We start from the raw sequence: 17847 nt of genomic DNA, 5'->3' as shown, positions 1-17847 counted from the left end.
ATCGGGTCGATCGCTCCATTCAGTCGTTGGTTGACGTTCACTTGCAGTCGCAAGTGTGCAACTGCCTCCGCTGCCTCGTATTGAATTAATCCGACGCAGACACCAGACGAAGCAGTTGACATTGCTCGACGGTGCGGTGCTGAGCATTGTGATCTAACAACGTGGAATCGTGATTGAAGTGATTGATTGATTGATTGGCCACGTATAGCTGTGTCGAGTGAGAGATTTTCGAATTCGCCGGGACGGAAACTACGGCTATCATGAAATACGTCGCGGCACTCGATGTGGGTACCACTACGGTGCGATTTCACGTTCTGGACGAGAAGGCAGTCACCGTGGCGTCGTCTGTGGAGAAGGTTTGTTGTAATTGTATCTCTGATATGTAATCCATCGTACTTCTAGGTTTAAAACTTCAAGACTAACAAAGTTTAAAACTGATTGCAATAAAAGTTTTGATACCATTAAATTATGAGAGATTAAATTTTTCTCTTACGTAAAAATTACTGAATATTATTGAAAACGATATCATTATATTGTTATAAAGTTCAGGAACGATATCAATTCTTTCTTCCCCCAAAATTAATAGAAAAAATTATCTTTCCATAGAGAAATGGATACAGAAACAGATAACATAAAGTTTTCAGAATTACGATTTGTATTTCTCATTAGAAATAGCATTCTTTAGAACTTTTTTCTATTCTCGCATAGTAAAAACATATTTGTGTTTTATCTATTGTTGCTTCAATGTTTTACTTGAAAAACACGAGAAACAATATTGTGTTATATAAAAGATCATCTGATTTCCTATACAGATAATATACGATTCATATGTGATAATAACATATAGTTTTGTAATAAAGTTTTATAAGTTTAACGGGCAATATAATCAGATATGATAGGTATGTCTGATACGATACGTAAAGCGTATCTGATGACTATTTAGCATCAAATTATCCAAAATGATGTGAATGAATCGCATATTAATTAATTTTAATTAATTAATTAAATCTTATATTAATTAATTAATTAATTTTTTTGTATGATCGGATATGATATTGTGTAATGCTTGTTAAAACTGATCGATGATTACTGATCACAGCAATTTGCTAATTGTGTAGTATAAATATATATATTAGTTATTTCATGAGTCATCTGCATGTAACACAGGTCATATGATTAATAGAATAACCAAACAGCAAACTTTTATTCGACCACTTCTGGCAGTTTATTGATGTTAACAATGCACAACGTTATTTAGTTTGGCTGAGTATTATTTAGTTTATACTTATTAATATAATAGAATAGTTGATTATTTTTGAGATAAAAACATTAATTTCCGAACTACTTGTGATGGAGCTGTGTAACAGAATTTTCCTTCTAGACTGCTTATTAATTCGCTCTCGAAGCATAAAAATAATTATATACAAGGTTGTTGACACAAAACCACGAAAAAAAAGAATAGTGAGTCGGAGAATGATCTACACATCTATAGAATATCTTGAAGGTCAAGGTGATCAAGGTATACGGACAGATCTCGCACGGCGAGATGGCGTTCGTATTTTGTTGATCAATGAAAGTAGGAATAATAAATCGTCATCACTTTACTTGCTACTTTACGGTAGTCTGTATGCTTCAAGTGCACTTACGCGCGCGGAACATTGATTTACGGTTAATTTCACCAAGTCCGGTTAGGTGAACTGAACGGTTAAAATAAGTAGGGCGGTCAACTGAAATAGACATGTATGTATGTGCAAGTATTTATTAGGCTAGATTATTGGTCGCCCCGCTGATTTTAATCGTCGGTGTAGCTAATTGGACTTGGTGAAATTGACCCTTAAGTGTGACGACGAAAGGTCATTGCCAGTAACAATAAATTACCTTTTTTTCATACATATCTTCACACGCGCATAATATGAATGTATTGAATAAGAAATTTTTTCGCCTTATACATTTCAAACTGTTTTTAATTTCTATTAGTCATAATTATACAGTTACATATTTCAAAATTAACACATTCATTGTCATGCGCAATTTAGCAGATTTTTACACGTCAAAGTGTAATTTGAAATATTATCTCGTTCTTTACTTTATCAATTTTCCAGATTTTACAGTATAATAATATTTATCAGCTGAGAACTGAAAACTGTCGCGATTTAGAAATAATTCGACAGTTAAGATCAGAGGAAAAGATAATAAACTATGTATCTCTTTCATTTTAGGTAGAACTAATCTATCCACAGCCTGGTTTTGTAGAAATAGACCCAGATCATTTATGGCAGATCATAGTAAATGTGATAAAAAATACGTTGGACGGTAAGCTATTAATATAACTTCCTTCTGATCTGAACATTAATCTACCAAATTCTGAAAAAAATATTCTTAATTATCTCAATAATAATAGGCAAAGTTCTCAATGCGATTCCTAAACGATTCGATTGCGAACGTATTTTGTAATATTTATAATGATATTTGATAATAAAAATGGAATGCAAATAAAAGCGTGAAATAAATGTTAGACTTCTAAATGTTCGAAAACTATCGCTGGTCTCTTCGGACTTTGCTCTCCACAATCTGGAATGGATGAACACAGAAAATATTGGTTTCACGCATTTACAATAGACACTTGAAGCTTCAATTCGAGTAGCACTTGAGTTCAGTAATGACAAATAAGTTTAAGACATACGTTTATATATTATAGTTTTTAACCGATTTGTTAATTCCAAACGAACATGAGAGCGTTGGCTCGAATTGGAGCTTTGGCTACCTATCAAATGTGTGCTGAACCTCATTTCTGTATTTCGATCTGTTCTAGAGATGTTCACCGTAAACTGAGGTGATACCAATCGGACACATCGAAAGTAAGAAATCACATCACATTCTGCAGCTTGCAAACTTTCCCTGTGCACTTTAATGCTTCTTATTAATTCTGTATGGTTTTTCTTCAGCCTAATTAAATCGCATTCATGGATCCTTTATCTATTAGGTATCGAACTTAATTTCCGACTTTTTCTACTTAAAAGACGCATTTATTTCAATGACAAAATGAATGAATACATTAATCAAAATATTTTCCATCATTTTCTATGACTTTTTCTCATTTTTCTCGCAAAAGTTGAATTCCGCATCGATAGAACTTCTTATCTTTTGAAGCGATCCAATCATTGATAATTTGATGAAATCAAACATCTCCTGGCATTCTCTTACCCTGCATCGCATTGGCTTCATGAATAGTTCTCCTCTCTCATTCATTTGCCTCTTATATAATTATAATATCTATTGAAATTATTTCTTACTTATTAAATTATTTATTAAATTCGTTCGCAAAGAAAGAGTGTAAAAACAATTATAAAGAATAATAAAAATATACGCTTCTTAGTTTCAAGTTTTGTCGCTTATAGCCGACATCGTATTCATGTTTAATTCGTTATTCATTTTTTACGTTGCTACAGTTGTAGCTATTTTTATATCTATATATTTGCAGCTAGGATTAGATCAATCCACTTTGTTTATGATTGCAGGTAGCGGGATTGATCCGAAGTCTATCGTTTGCTTTGGGATTTCGACGCAACGTGCTACCTTTATTACATGGAACTTGAAGACCGGGGAGCCTTATCACAAGTAAGATCCCAATTACGACAAAACGCGATGAAGCACGTAGTCGATATAATACCTCGATTAAGACGAGAATTCACACGAGATCTCAATTGTCGTTTTAGATTTATAACATGGAAGGATCAACGAGCGGCCAACCTGGTCGAGGAGTGGAACCGATCGATGATGATGAAAGGACTGCGGATGGGTTCATACTTCTTGTATACCTTCACAAGGAACAAACGATTTTTGGCCGGCAGTGTGATGAAGTTCATGAATATGCAGGTGCAACATTTTATCATTCGATTCAACAATCTCGATCAGTGTGAATTGGATTAATTCACTTGATTCAGTCTGACTCACTGTTAGCTTCCCGACGAAACTTTCTTCAGTTTCTTTTTTCCAGCTATTGTCGATAGCTTTCTTGAGAGTTTACGTTATTTCGATTTTATTCACAGGTAAATTTAAAATTAGCGTGGGCCTTTGAAAATATACTAGGTCTCCGAGAAGCGGCGTCTAAAGGAGAGGTGGCGTTTGGAGGTGTGGATTCTTGGCTTTTATATAAATTAACAGGTGAAGAAATTTATGTTTTATTTTTCGATTTTAAGTTTAACTTAAATTGGAAATATGGCAGCAGTACTAAATGCTTTTTGTTATACATACATATACAGGGTGGGGCAATAACTATTACCACCTTAAATATCTTCGAATTTATAAGGTCCAGAGGAAAATTTATGTAATCAAAATTATACGGTACGAAGGGGGCTAACATATGGCGATAATAATTTTTGTCCTGGTGGAGGCGCTTCGAAGATATCAAGGTCACCTTCATTTTTTTTAATAGGTTCGGTATGTTTTTTTTCCATAATTTTATAGAGGAGCTTAAAACAAGTACGGAACTCATGACACAAAATTATTGAACAAGATTAAATGTAAATGAAAACGATAAAAAATACATTTTTATATTAAATGAAATTTACGTTTAAAAGATGTACGAAATGACGCTTTATTAGTATGTTTTGTCGGAATGTTTTGATTTTGACATTCCTCATAAATGATGATCAACTTGTTCTTCAATACCAGATTCTCGTTCAATTTGTCGCGAACTAATGTGCGGATTTTGAGCCACCATTGTGAGAACTCTAATTTCATTCCCTTCATTAGTTTTTCGCTTTTCACGCTCACTTTTACGTATATTTAAGCTACCGGTTTGTCTAAGTTTATCACACACATTTTTAAATGTTCGACGCGAAGGCTGAGTGCGATTAGGATATCGTTCAGCGTATAAATTTTGTGCTCTCACTGAATTTTTTTGACATTCTCCATAAATGAGATCATTCTCCATCATGTCGATTTGTTCTTCAAATGAATACATCTTGCACGATTGATTTATCTATCGATACTACTTTTTATGTTTATCTTATCCTGTGAACTTATTAAGATGGCCTTCAAAGGGTCTTTGTTTACATTGAAATAAGTTTACGTCACTATTTATTTTCATCGATGTATCCGTTTGAAGAACAAGTTGATCATCATTTATGAGGAATGTCAAAATCAAAACATTCCGACAAAACATACTAATAAAGCGTTATTTCGTACATCTTTTAAACGTAAATTTCATTTAATATAAAAATGTATTTTTTATCGTTTTCATTTACATTTAATCTTGTTCAATAATTTTGTGTCATGAGTTCCGTACTTGTTTTAAGCTCCTCTATAAAATTATGGAAAAAAAACATACCGAACCTATTAAAAAAAATGAAGGTGACCTTGATATCTTCGAAGCGCCTCCACCAGGACAAAAATTATTATCGCCATATGTTAGCCCCCTTCGTATCGTATAATTTTGATTACATAAATTTTCCTCTGGACCTTATAAATTCGAAGATATTTAAGGTGGTAATAGTTATTGCCCCACCCTGTATATTGACATCATGTATAATAATATAGTTATTTTATATGTTTCGGAATAATTAATTAATATTATTACTAATTAATATTATTATTAGCTATATCTTACAACATGATTAATAGTCACGCTGTAATACGCTGTTTATTTATTGCAGGGAAACATGTAATGGATCCTTCATGTGCCTCAGCCACTGGTATGTACGATCCATTTACGATGCAATGGGTCGACTGGTTCTTAAAAATGCTGAACCTACCACGCAATATTTTCCCAGAAATAGTAGATACAGCGGGCAACTTCGGAGTCACGCCTAAAGACATGTTCGGAACTGAAATTCCCATTTGTTGCTCAGTAAGTGTTGCGTCATAAAGTATTATATTTTCATGGAAACAGATCTCTGCTTAATTTATAATAATTTATGATACACAAATTGGCAGGTTAATTGCACACTGATATATAAAAAAATATCTCATAGATTGGTTTTGAATAAGTTTTAATTTAATGTTGAATGTTTGCTTACTTTATGCTTTAAAATTTAAAACTTGTTTGTAATAATAAATCATATGTAAAATTAGATGGCTGACCAAGCAGCATCTTTATTTGGTTCAGGATGCTTCAAACCCGGCGATCTCAAAATTACCATGGGTACAGGCACTTTCATGAACGTTAATACAGGGCGGGAACCACACGCATCTGTTACTGGTAATTTTGTATACTTGCGTTGCATATTCATTGTGAAATTTTATTTAAGGTCCCCTGTCAAGTTTGAAATATATCGTAAATAATACCATAGTACCATAAAATAATATCAAAATTAAAAAACTATATCGACAGCATAAAAGAAATAAAAATGAAAAATTGTTTACAGGATTGTATCCAGTTGTCGGATGGCGAATCGGGAAAGAACTAACATACGTTGTAGAAGGATCTTCAAGCGATACCGGTATACTAATTGAATGGGCTAAGTCGATAGGTAATTTATCAGCTTTTAAAGTGTCGAGAAGAATATGCGAGTTCGCATAAGTAAATCTTTAAATTCACTCGCTAATCATGCTAAATTGATGTATCATCTCTGATGTGCGATGTTTTATTTTTGAAAGAAACACATACTACATTGTTGTTAATTTCAAATCAAATGATTGTTACAGGAATTGTAAACAATCCATCAGAAACAGCTAATATGGCAAACTCGGTTAATGACACCGATGGAGTGTACTTCGTTCCGGCATTCAGTGGACTGCAGGTACATTAATTTATTGCTATGGCATATTCTCTTGATATTAACTTATATAAAAATATGATAAACTTATCCTTTATTACGCAAGAAGATTTATAATTATGCGAGGAAAATTATTTTTATCTATCTATTTTTGGCAAACAAATTTAATAAACTATAAAATTAATTTTTAATAAACAATTTTAATAAAATACAAAACTTATTACTTTTTATTTTCAAACTAACATTTAAAACATGCTAATGTTTTCTTTTTATTACACGAGATTTATAGATGGAAAAAATATTGAATTATAAATGTAATTAAAATAAGGAACAACAACAGCAAAGCAACATAGCAAACGAGAATGCATCTAACACGTCACTTATTTCAGGCGCCCATTAACGATTACACTGCTGCAACTGGTTTCTTAGGAATAAAACCTACTACACGGAAGGAGCATGTAGTTCGAGCTTTACTGGAAAGTCTCGTCTTTAGAGTACACTTGCTTTACGAGTGCTTATGCAAAGAGACTTCCTTTACGTATCGAAAAATAAGGTAAAATATTATATGATGCCCTTGTAGTGTACAAGTAATTCTCGTTTTCCGAATTCCCGTTTTACGAATTTTTTTCATCTTTACGAATTTTCTCGAAATGAAATATTTTTTAACATTCGCGCAAAAGTCATTTAAAAAAGGCTCAAATGCTATTTCTAAATAAAGTCTTTTTTATTATTTTTTAAATCTTATACTTCTTTTTCTGTCTTATGAACGTAACTCTTGATTATGTGTAACATTATTTCTATGGGATATAAATTCTCGCTTTACGAACGATCGTCAGGAACCAATTAATTCGTAAAGGTGAGAACTATCTATATTTATACTACAATACAGTAATTGCAATAATTACATCGCCATTAATGATCTATGATCTTTATCGCTATTAGCAATAACACAAAGCTAACGATAAAAAGATAAGAAAGAAAAATAGAAAGAATATCTTATTCCACTGTATACTATCGATTTCTGTAACTTCTGTTACTTTCTTTAATTAAACCCTTTAATTAAACTTTTATCATGTTTAACGGCTATTATATCGATACAGAATTCATCATCGTAGGCCAAGAGAAAGTTGATAAAAAACTAGTGTACATTTTAATTTTAAGAGGAAATTACAATATTTTGCGTCAGAAAATTAAAAAAAAGTAAAGAATATACAGGGTGGTCCACTTAAATCGATCATCTTAGATATTTCACTTGTTTTTGATGATACGAAAAAATGTCTAAGGAAAAAGTTGCACCGTTCGAAGGGGCTATCATGATGACAGAACAATAATTTTTTCAAGGCTATTTTTTCGGAGATTCAAAGGTCAAGATAATTTTTTTAAATGGAACTACATATTTTTGTTTGCGCAATTTTATAGCCAACATCGAGAAGAGTTCAGCGACCTATGACAACATGACCTTTAAATGATCTTGAACGTGGGAAACAAAAAAATCAAACTTTATGCTCTTCAACACAAAAATTTATTTAAGGAGGTGTTCGAAATGATGTCCTCCGACTTCAATACATTTTCTAAGGCTCCATGGACGTTCTACTTATCGAAGCCACCTTAGATTTTCGACGGTCCAGTAGTTCATATTTCTTCTATTTACTTGTCCATGGTTAGTGAACATTAATTCATCGGTAAACACTCTCATGTTCTGGAATTCAATGGAATGTAAGTGTTCTTGTGTCTTCAATCGTTGCCGACGAATTGCACTTTCGGCTACTCGATCCACCTTGGTGCAACACGGCGAGAAGCGAAGGAAGACCGTAAAGCTGAATAAGTGAAAGAGCGGACGATGTGAAATGAACTTTGAATGTATGATTAACAAAGGCTTTATTGTAACACGTTGAAAGCGCGTTTTAACAGCAAAGAAACTTCGTAAGAGATACACTGTGGCTTTAAGTCCGATCGACTCGACTCGCGATGCTCTAATAACAATGATCAGCTGATTCGGAAGCTAGCCGGTGTCGGATTCGGAGCGGGGAAAGACGAACGCGTGTTCGTCTTCGATTCGCTTCATAACAAGTTCTTATTTTGAGGCTTAGAATCGATGAAAGGAATATGTACATGCAGAAATTAAGATGATAAAGAAAATCGCAGTTGTAATTATTGATAAAAGTCTGAACATTACCGCCCGCTTCAGGGGCGATGACGCCGCTGATAATGGACGAAGAACTAATGATATAATCAGCGAGGATAATGAACGCACGCGTGAATTACGATTACGACTATTGCAAGTGTGACCGAACACGACAAACCCAAAGAACAGCGAAATAATAGAGAGTAATTTTATGACACGTAAAGCGGACAAAGTTTGGTGATGGGGCGTTTGTATGTCGACGTCGACGTGCGCACCGAAACCACCCGGACAAGGCCATCCGCGCCGGGATGAACGGCGATGACTCTTGCCAGAGGCCACTTGCTTGGCGGTGTGCGCTCGTCGACGACGAGAACAAGATCCCCCGTTTTGACATTGCGTTCGGGCTGGTGCCATTTGTTACGAGTTTGGAGATGGTGAAGATACTCTGCCGACCATCTCTTCCAGAATCGGTCAATGAACTGGCGCAGCAATTGCCAGCGTGAGAGTCGAGAGACGGGAACGTCGATTAAAATTGGCTCAGGAACTACTGCCAGCGGTGCCCCAATGAGAAAGTGCGCAGGTGTCAGCACGTCCAGGTCGTCAGGATCTTCCGATAATGCACAGAGAGGCCTGGAATTGAGTACTGCCTCAATTTGTGTTAGCAGCGTGTTGAACTCCTCGTATGTCAGAACGGCGTCTCCAATGATACGACGAAGATGGAACTTGGTTGACTTCACCGCGGCCTCCCACTTGCCGCCGAAATGAGGCGCTCCAGGCGGATTAAATTTCCAAGCCGTGCCATCAGCAGCGAGAACGTGTGCAAGATCAGCTAGCTCCTTGGAGGCTGCGGAGAACATTCGTCGCAATTCGGCATTGGCTCCAACAAGATTGGTTCCGCAATCGCTCGTTATCGTTTGACACAAGCCTCGGTGTCCGGTGAAGCGTTTGTACGCAGCGAGAAAGCCTTGAGTGGTGTAGTCTGTGGCAAGCTCTAGGTGTATTGCTGAAGATGAAAAGCAGACAAATACAACGAGATAACTTTTATACTGACGAGCGGAGCGTCCACGCCATGTGCGCAACGTGAACGGCCCAGCATAGTCGACACCCGAATTGAGGAACGGTCGTGCCGGTGTAACCCGAGAAGAGGGAAGCTGGCCCATAAGTTCTCGTGCTGCGACTGCACGGTAGCGAGAGCAGCGAACGCATCGTCGAACGAACGAGCTGATAGGAGAGCGACCACCCAGAATCCAATATTGCCGGCGGAGCGTGGCTAGCATAAGTTGCACCCCGCCATGAAGAGTTCGATGATGCACGTCTGAGATGACGAGGCGAGAGAATGAGCACTCTCGAGGTAGAATGGCAGGATGCTTAGCATCTGGATCCAGCAGTGAATGGTTGAGTCGTCCACCAACTCGGAGAATACCATCTTGACCTAAAATAGGAGTCAGTTTTGATAACGGATTCGAGCGAGGGAGTGGGGTACCCTTTGAGACGGCGTGCAACTCATTGGCGAAGTAGCGGCTTTGAGTTTCTTTGATCCAGAAAAGTAGCGACTCGTGAATTTCCTCAGGCGTAAGTGCATGCGGATTTGATGGATGTGGATTGCTTCTGAACCGAGAAACACAGCGCTTAAGCCAGGCAGTGATACGCAGCAGCCGATTGAGCTGCGAATACCGATCGATCAGGTCCCAGGTTGACTTGAGTGCGATGTTGATCATCGTGCAGCGAGAGCGTCGATGCTCTAGATCGACCGTAACGTCGAGAGCGGGCACGGTTGTCGGCCACATCACAGACGGTTGTTTCAGCCAGGCAGGTCCGTGCCACCAGAGCTCATGATTGAGAAGTTGAAGTGGCAGAAGTCCCCTGGATGCGCAGTCGGCTGGATTATCGGTTCCAGCGACGTGGTGCCATTTTGCATCTGGAACATGCTCCTGAATTACAGCGACCCGATTTGCGACAAATTCTGCCCATTGTGATGGCTGACCTCTAATCCACGCGAGACTAACGCTAGAGTCAAGCCAAAGATGCACTGGAACAGATTGATACTTGAGGAGTATTTTGCGGATGCGAGAGATCAGACGAGCCAGCAGCATCGCAGCGGATAACTCAAGTCGAGGAATCGTCTGTTTTTTGAGTGGAGCTACTTTGCTTTTTGCCACGAGTAAAGTGATATTAACATCTGAAAACTCAGAGAATGAGCGAAGGTAGACGACAGCCCCGAGAGCGTCGTGTGACGCGTCGGAGAAGCCATGGATTTCAATGGCCTGCGAGTCTGAGTGCGTATGAAGCCACCTCGGAATGGAGTACGACTCCACGGTCGTGAGATTGTCGGCGAAGCTCACCCATTTCTGCGAAATTGCGGCTGGAACGGGGTCATCCCATTCGAGCTGGTCCTTCCAGAGCTGCTGAATGAGCATTTTCCCAACGAGAGTGATGGGCGAGAGCCAACCAAGAGGATCAAAGAGCTGAGAGATACGAGACAGAATTGTGCGTTTCGTGATAGAAGAAGAAGAGACAACAGCACTGACCTTGAATCGGAACGTGTCTGAGTTTGGATTCCATATGAGTCCGAGAGTTCTAGCCTCTGCGTTGAATTCTCGGTTCGAAAAATCAAGTTGCGAAGATTCGTGAATATTGGCCAGTATGGTGAGATCGTTGGTGGACCACTTCTGCAACGGAAAGCCGCCCGCTATGAGTAACTGTGCTAACTGCTTGGCTTTGTCAGCCGCGCGTTCTGGGGTGTCAGCACCTGAAAGCACATCGTCAACGTACATATCATCACGTAAGATCTGAGCTGCTTGTGGAAAGCGATGTTCCTCATCGTCAGCAAGTTGTAAAATAACACGTATTGCCAAGAATGGCGAACATGCTAAACCGAAGGCGACCGTGCAAAGAAGATATTCGAGCGGAGGCCCCGCTTCACTCCAAATGATCTTTTGAGCTGGTTGATCGTCAGGGTGAACGAGAATCTGCCGATACATTTTTTCGATATCAGCTGCGAACACGTATGGATGGACACGCCAACGGAGCAGAACGGCGTCAAGATCCTGTTGAAGCTTTGGACCAGTGTGAAGGCAGTCGTTGAGTGAGTATCCAGACTTTGTGCGGTATGATCCGTTAAAAACAACTCGCAGTTTGGTTGTAGTGCTTTGTTGACGAAGAACTCCGTGATGTGGCAGATATACAGAGGCGGATTGTACGTCGGTGGGGACGGTGCAGCGTTGCATGTGCCGTAAACTAGCGTACTCCGCCATGAAGTTCTTGTATAGTTGACCAAAGGTGTTGTTGATGACGATCTGTCGCTGTACTCGTCGCATGGATTGCTCCGCAGCCTGGCGAGTATCCCCCAGGCATCCGATATCAGACCGGAACGGCAGCCTGACAATATAGCGTCCAGTTGGATCACGAGAGTGAGTTGTGCGAAAGTGCTCTTCGCACGCTTGTTCATCTGCGTTGAGCCTCGCGTGAGTCGATGACGGAATGTCCTCCTGAGTCCAGAACCTTTGCAAGGAGTCATTGAGACTAAGTTCTTCGTCGGAGGAAAGCGATACGGTCGTCACTTGGTGGATTTGGCTGTATTTTTGCGAGGTTGATCCGGAGACGATCCAACCAAGTGTAGTGTGCTGAGCGACAGGAGCATTGGATGGTCCCTTGCGGAGCTCATCACGAAGAAGATGTCCATAGATGTCAGCTCCGAGGATGATATCTATCTGAGCTGGCGTCGCAAAGTCTGGATCGGCGAACGGTAGTCCCTCAAGATGGTCCCATGAAGAAGTGTTGATTGGCTCCGATGGTATTTTACCTGTCAACTGAGGTAGGATATAAGCAGTTGCCGTAAAGACTGATGATGGGTCGACACACGACTGAAGTTGCACGGAAACCACTCCCCGGACAGATCCGACTTTGTGAGCACCGACTCCAGCGATGTTCAGCGACGATCGACTGCGCGAAAGACGCATTAATTGAACGATAGATTCACGAATCAATGAGATTTCTGAACCCTGATCCAAGAGTGCGCGAATTACGAGACTTCGTGATTCATCAACCAAGAGACGAACCTGAGCTGTGGCGAGCAGAGTTTGTCGCTCGGAATGATCGACTCCAGATGAAACGAAGTGAGCTACGGCGGTTGGTTTCTCGACACTTACTACTGAAGAGGAAGGCGAACTCGATGATGAAAGAAATGGAACTGATGGTGTGAATGTTGTCTCCCGATGAAGCAGAGTATGATGTTGAGCCTTGCACAGGCGACATCGTTTGAGACAGCGACAATCTGCAAGACGATGATTTCCGAGGCAGTTGAAGCACAGATTTTTTGTCTCAACGAATTTCCGACGATCGTCAAGAGATTTGGACGCAAACTCTGAGCATGAGGCGATATAGTGCGAAGCTGAGCAACAGGAGCATCCCGATTTGGTTATTGCAGCTGAGTGAATACGAACAGGCTTAGATTTTGAGCCTGCTTTCGGAGCAGTTAACTTGGAGGCGGAATTGCGAGAACTGATAGCCTCGAGAGCGCGAATGCGCCCTTCGAGAAAGACCTCCAGTTGAGAGAATGTAGCTAGCTCCGTGGACTCACCGAGGTGAATTTCCCATGCTTCGAGAATGGTGGGGTCCAATCTTCGAGTGACGAAGTGGACGAGAATCGAGTCCCAGCTTTCAACGGGAACGTGGAGAGCAGCTAGAGACCCGAGAGATTCCTTGATCGTAGAAAGAAGGTGCTTGAGATCGCTACTTGTAGCTTGCGTGAGCGGTTTCAAGTCGAAGATTCGATCAAGGTTCGAAGAAACAATAGCGCGCTTATTTTCGTATCGCGAAGTGAGCGATTCCCATGCGCGAGGAAAGTTATCAGACGTAATCGATATATTTGCAATGAGTCGCGACGCTTCACTCGAAACCTGGCTTCGTAGATAATGCAATTTTTCCACGGGAGAGAGATCTTGATTGGACACGACCATCGATGAGAAGAGATCTCGGAACGCTGGCCAGTCATAATAGTTGCCCGTGAATTTCGGTAAGCTGATTTTTGGCAAAGCGCGACTAGATCCGGAACAGCAGGTCGATTGACTAGTGTTGAGTGCGTCTGGTTTCGGCTCAGCGAATGAGTCTTGCAATTGAAGAAGATTCGATTTAGAGTCGAAGTAAGATTCCTCACAAGTTGCATATAAATCTTTTGAGAAATAGTCAAGTGAGCGTTGTTCGTCCGTAATAGATTCGACTAATTTATCGTGGTTCGATTGAAATTTATTCCAGTCTGAGTCGAGCTGGTGGATTCGCGCGGTTAATGTAAACTTGTTTAGTTTCTCTTGTCCAAGTTTTTTTGTATTTGTGTAAGCCCGAGCTATTCGACCGAAGAGATCTTGTTGTTTCTCGACAACAGAAGTGACGGTTGGCATGGTGAAAAACTTCGAAAGGTCGAGTGAGTAATGAGCTGACACCGATAATGATAATTACTTGGAATGGCAAAGAATAACGATTGACAGAATGTGGCTTACAGATTTCGACGCTGAACCCCTTCTTACAACGGACGACCAGGCGGACCCTCGTGGAGTTCAATCTCAGCAACCAGGAGGTCGAAACATAGATAGCACTAGAATGGACACTGTGAGAAAGAAGCGACAAAGAAGATCCGGCTCGAAGGACCAAAATGTTCTTGTGTCTTCAATCGTTGCCGACGAATTGCACTTTCGGCTACTCGATCCACCTTGGTGCAACACGGCGAGAAGCGAAGGAAGACCGTAAAGCTGAATAAGTGAAAGAGCGGACGATGTGAAATGAACTTTGAATGTATGATTAACAAAGGCTTTATTGTAACACGTTGAAAGCGCGTTTTAACAGCAAAGAAACTTCGTAAGAGATACACTGTGGCTTTAAGTCCGATCGACTCGACTCGCGATGCTCTAATAACAATGATCAGCTGATTCGGAAGCTAGCCGGTGTCGGATTCGGAGCGGGGAAAGACGAACGCGTGTTCGTCTTCGATTCGCTTCATAACAAGTTCTTATTTTGAGGCTTAGAATCGATGAAAGGAATATGTACATGCAGAAATTAAGATGATAAAGAAAATCGCAGTTGTAATTATTGATAAAAGTCTGAACAGTAAGATTGAAATAATTCCATACATGTATTGTGTGCGTATGTGTATGTGTATGTAAATATTTATGATCGTGAAATGCTTTCGCAGTTCAGTTCATTTCCTGAGCTTCTCGATATCAGAGTTTAAATATGACTGATTATACGAAAGAGAAAAGAATAGAAATGCTTCTTATTTACGGTGAAAGCGGAAGAAGCTCTACAGAGGCGCAGAGAATGTGCGGCCAAAGATACCCTGAAAAGCGTTTACCGTCTCGCGCTGCTTTTGACCGTCTTATTAAAACATTTCGTGAAACTGGAAGTGTTTGTTCACGTAAGAAAATGCGACCTCGTTTGCAAACTAATGAACCAGCAGAAGTTACTGTTTTGGCTGCAGTGGCAAATAATCCACATATCAGTTCTCGACAAATACAAAGAAATACTGGTATTTCCAAGACAAGTGTTTTACGCATTCTTAAACGCCACTCATTTCATCCATATCACATTGCATTGCATCAAGAACTTCATGGAAATGATTTTATTAATCGAATAGAATTTTGTCAATGGGCGCTACAACAGTTGTAGGTCAATGAATTCTTCTTCAACAGAATATTGTTTACCAATGAATCAACTTTCACTAACCATGGACAAGTAAATAGAAGAAATATGCACTATTGGTCCGTTGAAAATCCAAGGTGGCTTCGACAAGTAGAACGTCAACGTCCATGGAGTCTTAATGTATGGTGTGGTGTTTTACACAATTGAATCATTGGCCCTTTCTTTATTGATGGTACATTAAATGGTCAAAAATATGCTGATTTTTTGTCCCAACAATTACCAAACTTATTGGAAGAGGTGCCGTTAGAAACTCGTTTACAAATGTGGTATCAGCATGGTGGTTGTCCGGCTCATAACGCACGTGTTGCACGTACAGTTTTACACGAAATGTTTCCGGAACACTGGATAGGAAGAGGAGGACATATCAGTTGGCCAGCACGTTCTCCTGATTTGAATTCTTTAGACTTTTTTGTGGGGAATGTTAAAGAACACTGTTTACAATGATGTACCAACTACACAAGAGAACATGAGAGAGCGCATTTTGAATGCATGTGCTAGTATAAATTCAGAAATGATAGAAAGGGTAAGAGTATCATTTGTGCATCGTATTAGAAAATGTATTGAAGTCGGAGGACATCATTTCGAACACCTCCTTAAATAAATTTTTGTGTTGAAGAGCATAAAGTTTGATTTTTCTGTTTCCCACGTTCAAGATCATTTAAAGGTCATGTTGTCATAGGTCGCTGAACTCTTCTCGATGTTGGCTATAAAATTGCGCAAACAAAAATATGTAGTTCCATTTAAAAAAATTATCTTGACCTTTGAATCTCCGAAAAAATAGCCTTGAAAAAATTATTGTTCTGTCATCATGATAGCCCCTTCGAACGGTGCAACTTTTTCCTTAGACATTTTTTCGTATCATCAAAAACAAGTGAAATATCTAAGATGATCGATTTAAGTGGACCACCCTGTAGAGTGTACGTGTATATGGTAAAGAGAGAAACACAGCGGACTGAGTTTTTTGATTTGATCAGATGCTAAAAGAAGGAAATAATGAGACACAATTATATAGTAAAGATCCGAATGAGGCAAACGGAAAACGGAAAAAAAGTTTGATATCTCTATGAAGAGAATAGAGATTATATTGTATTCTTAAGGTGGCAATTATAATATTGAAATAAGACTATAATATAGTTGAAATTTAAGATTATTAAATTCTTCTAAGAAGATTATAGATTGTTGCGTATATATGAAACAATGAACGCGTTAATTTGAGTATATAAGTTTTGATTTGACACTTACTTTTTTTTTGTGTGTGAACGTTTTTGTCCTTAGAGTCGACGGTGGAGTTTCCAATAACGATTTCATCATGCAATCGTTAGCTGACTTAACAGGGCTGGAGATAGAACGTCCAGTATCCGTCGAGATGTCCATTTGGGGAGTAGCTTTCCTGGCTGGCTTGCAATACGGTATGTAAAGAACGGTACCAATCCAAATTTTATTAAATATAATCATGGTTTAACGAAGGATAATTTTTAAAGTGTTATTTAATTTCAGGTTTGTGGAAAAGCAGAGAAGAAGTGTTGGAACTTCGTCGAGTGGACAAAATATATACGCCGAAGGAACGATCACGATTATCTCGTTCACACTCATCACACGTGTTCAACCAATGGAGACGTGCGGTAGAACGGTTTACGAATTGGTACTGACCATAGTTTTTACACGAACAAGACGTTTTTGGTGATGTATGTATGTGTAATCATGAAAGAAATTCGCGATCTTGCGAGCATATATTTACCGTGAAGTTTTTACTCGATATAGCAGTTTTATAATCATCGAATTATTAAAAGCTGCGTATTATAATAAAAAAAAACTTAATTTTTTAAATTGTAACGTAAAACTTCCGTTGATGATCCCACTTGCGTCGCATCATGTGATCGTACAAAGATATGACGCGACCTCGAAGTAACCATCAATTAAAATGGAAGCCTTAACGATGTGTCAGGTGATATCACGATATCTGCTGATAAAAGGCAAACTCACCGTGTTTATCCGCGTAATGTAAGTCCATTAAGAACTCTCATGATATTTGAGAGGTCTAAAATTACATTCTCGAACAATTTTTCTAGGTTTATGGTACTCAATTGTGATATTTAATTGGCCAAAAATATATATACATTTATACATATGTACAATATTTTTGTATAATGCGGTCTTTTGTCGGGAAGTAAAATTAGTGTTTAACAATTCGCCGATGACAATCAATTGTATTATCACATTATGTCCATGTATCGCACGTTATGCACGTGCAATCGATAGTAATTCCATAAATACAATTGAAAAAAATTGACATTGCAATCTATGTTCGCATTT

General features: G+C 39.0%; 1 protein-coding gene across 1 annotated transcript; it reads left to right on the top strand.

The window, feature by feature from the left end:
* The first annotated feature begins 260 nt into the window (after positions 1-260).
* On the top strand, positions 261-17829 carry LOC105276034 (putative glycerol kinase 5). The gene is made up of 12 exons (XM_011333359.3): positions 261-356; positions 2220-2313; positions 3519-3618; positions 3717-3876; positions 4050-4164; positions 5658-5851; positions 6076-6202; positions 6369-6473; positions 6649-6743; positions 7109-7272; positions 16810-16943; positions 17032-17829. Exons 1-12 carry the CDS (start codon positions 261-263, stop codon positions 17181-17183), a joined length of 1536 nt encoding a protein of 511 aa, XP_011331661.1. The 3' UTR covers positions 17184-17829.
* Positions 17830-17847: the final 18 nt, after the last annotated feature.

Source organism: Ooceraea biroi, chromosome 9 (assembly GCF_003672135.1).
Source record: "Ooceraea biroi isolate clonal line C1 chromosome 9, Obir_v5.4, whole genome shotgun sequence".
NCBI lineage: Eukaryota > Metazoa > Arthropoda > Insecta > Hymenoptera > Formicidae > Ooceraea > Ooceraea biroi.
This window is presented reverse-complemented; position numbering and strand designations above follow the sequence as displayed.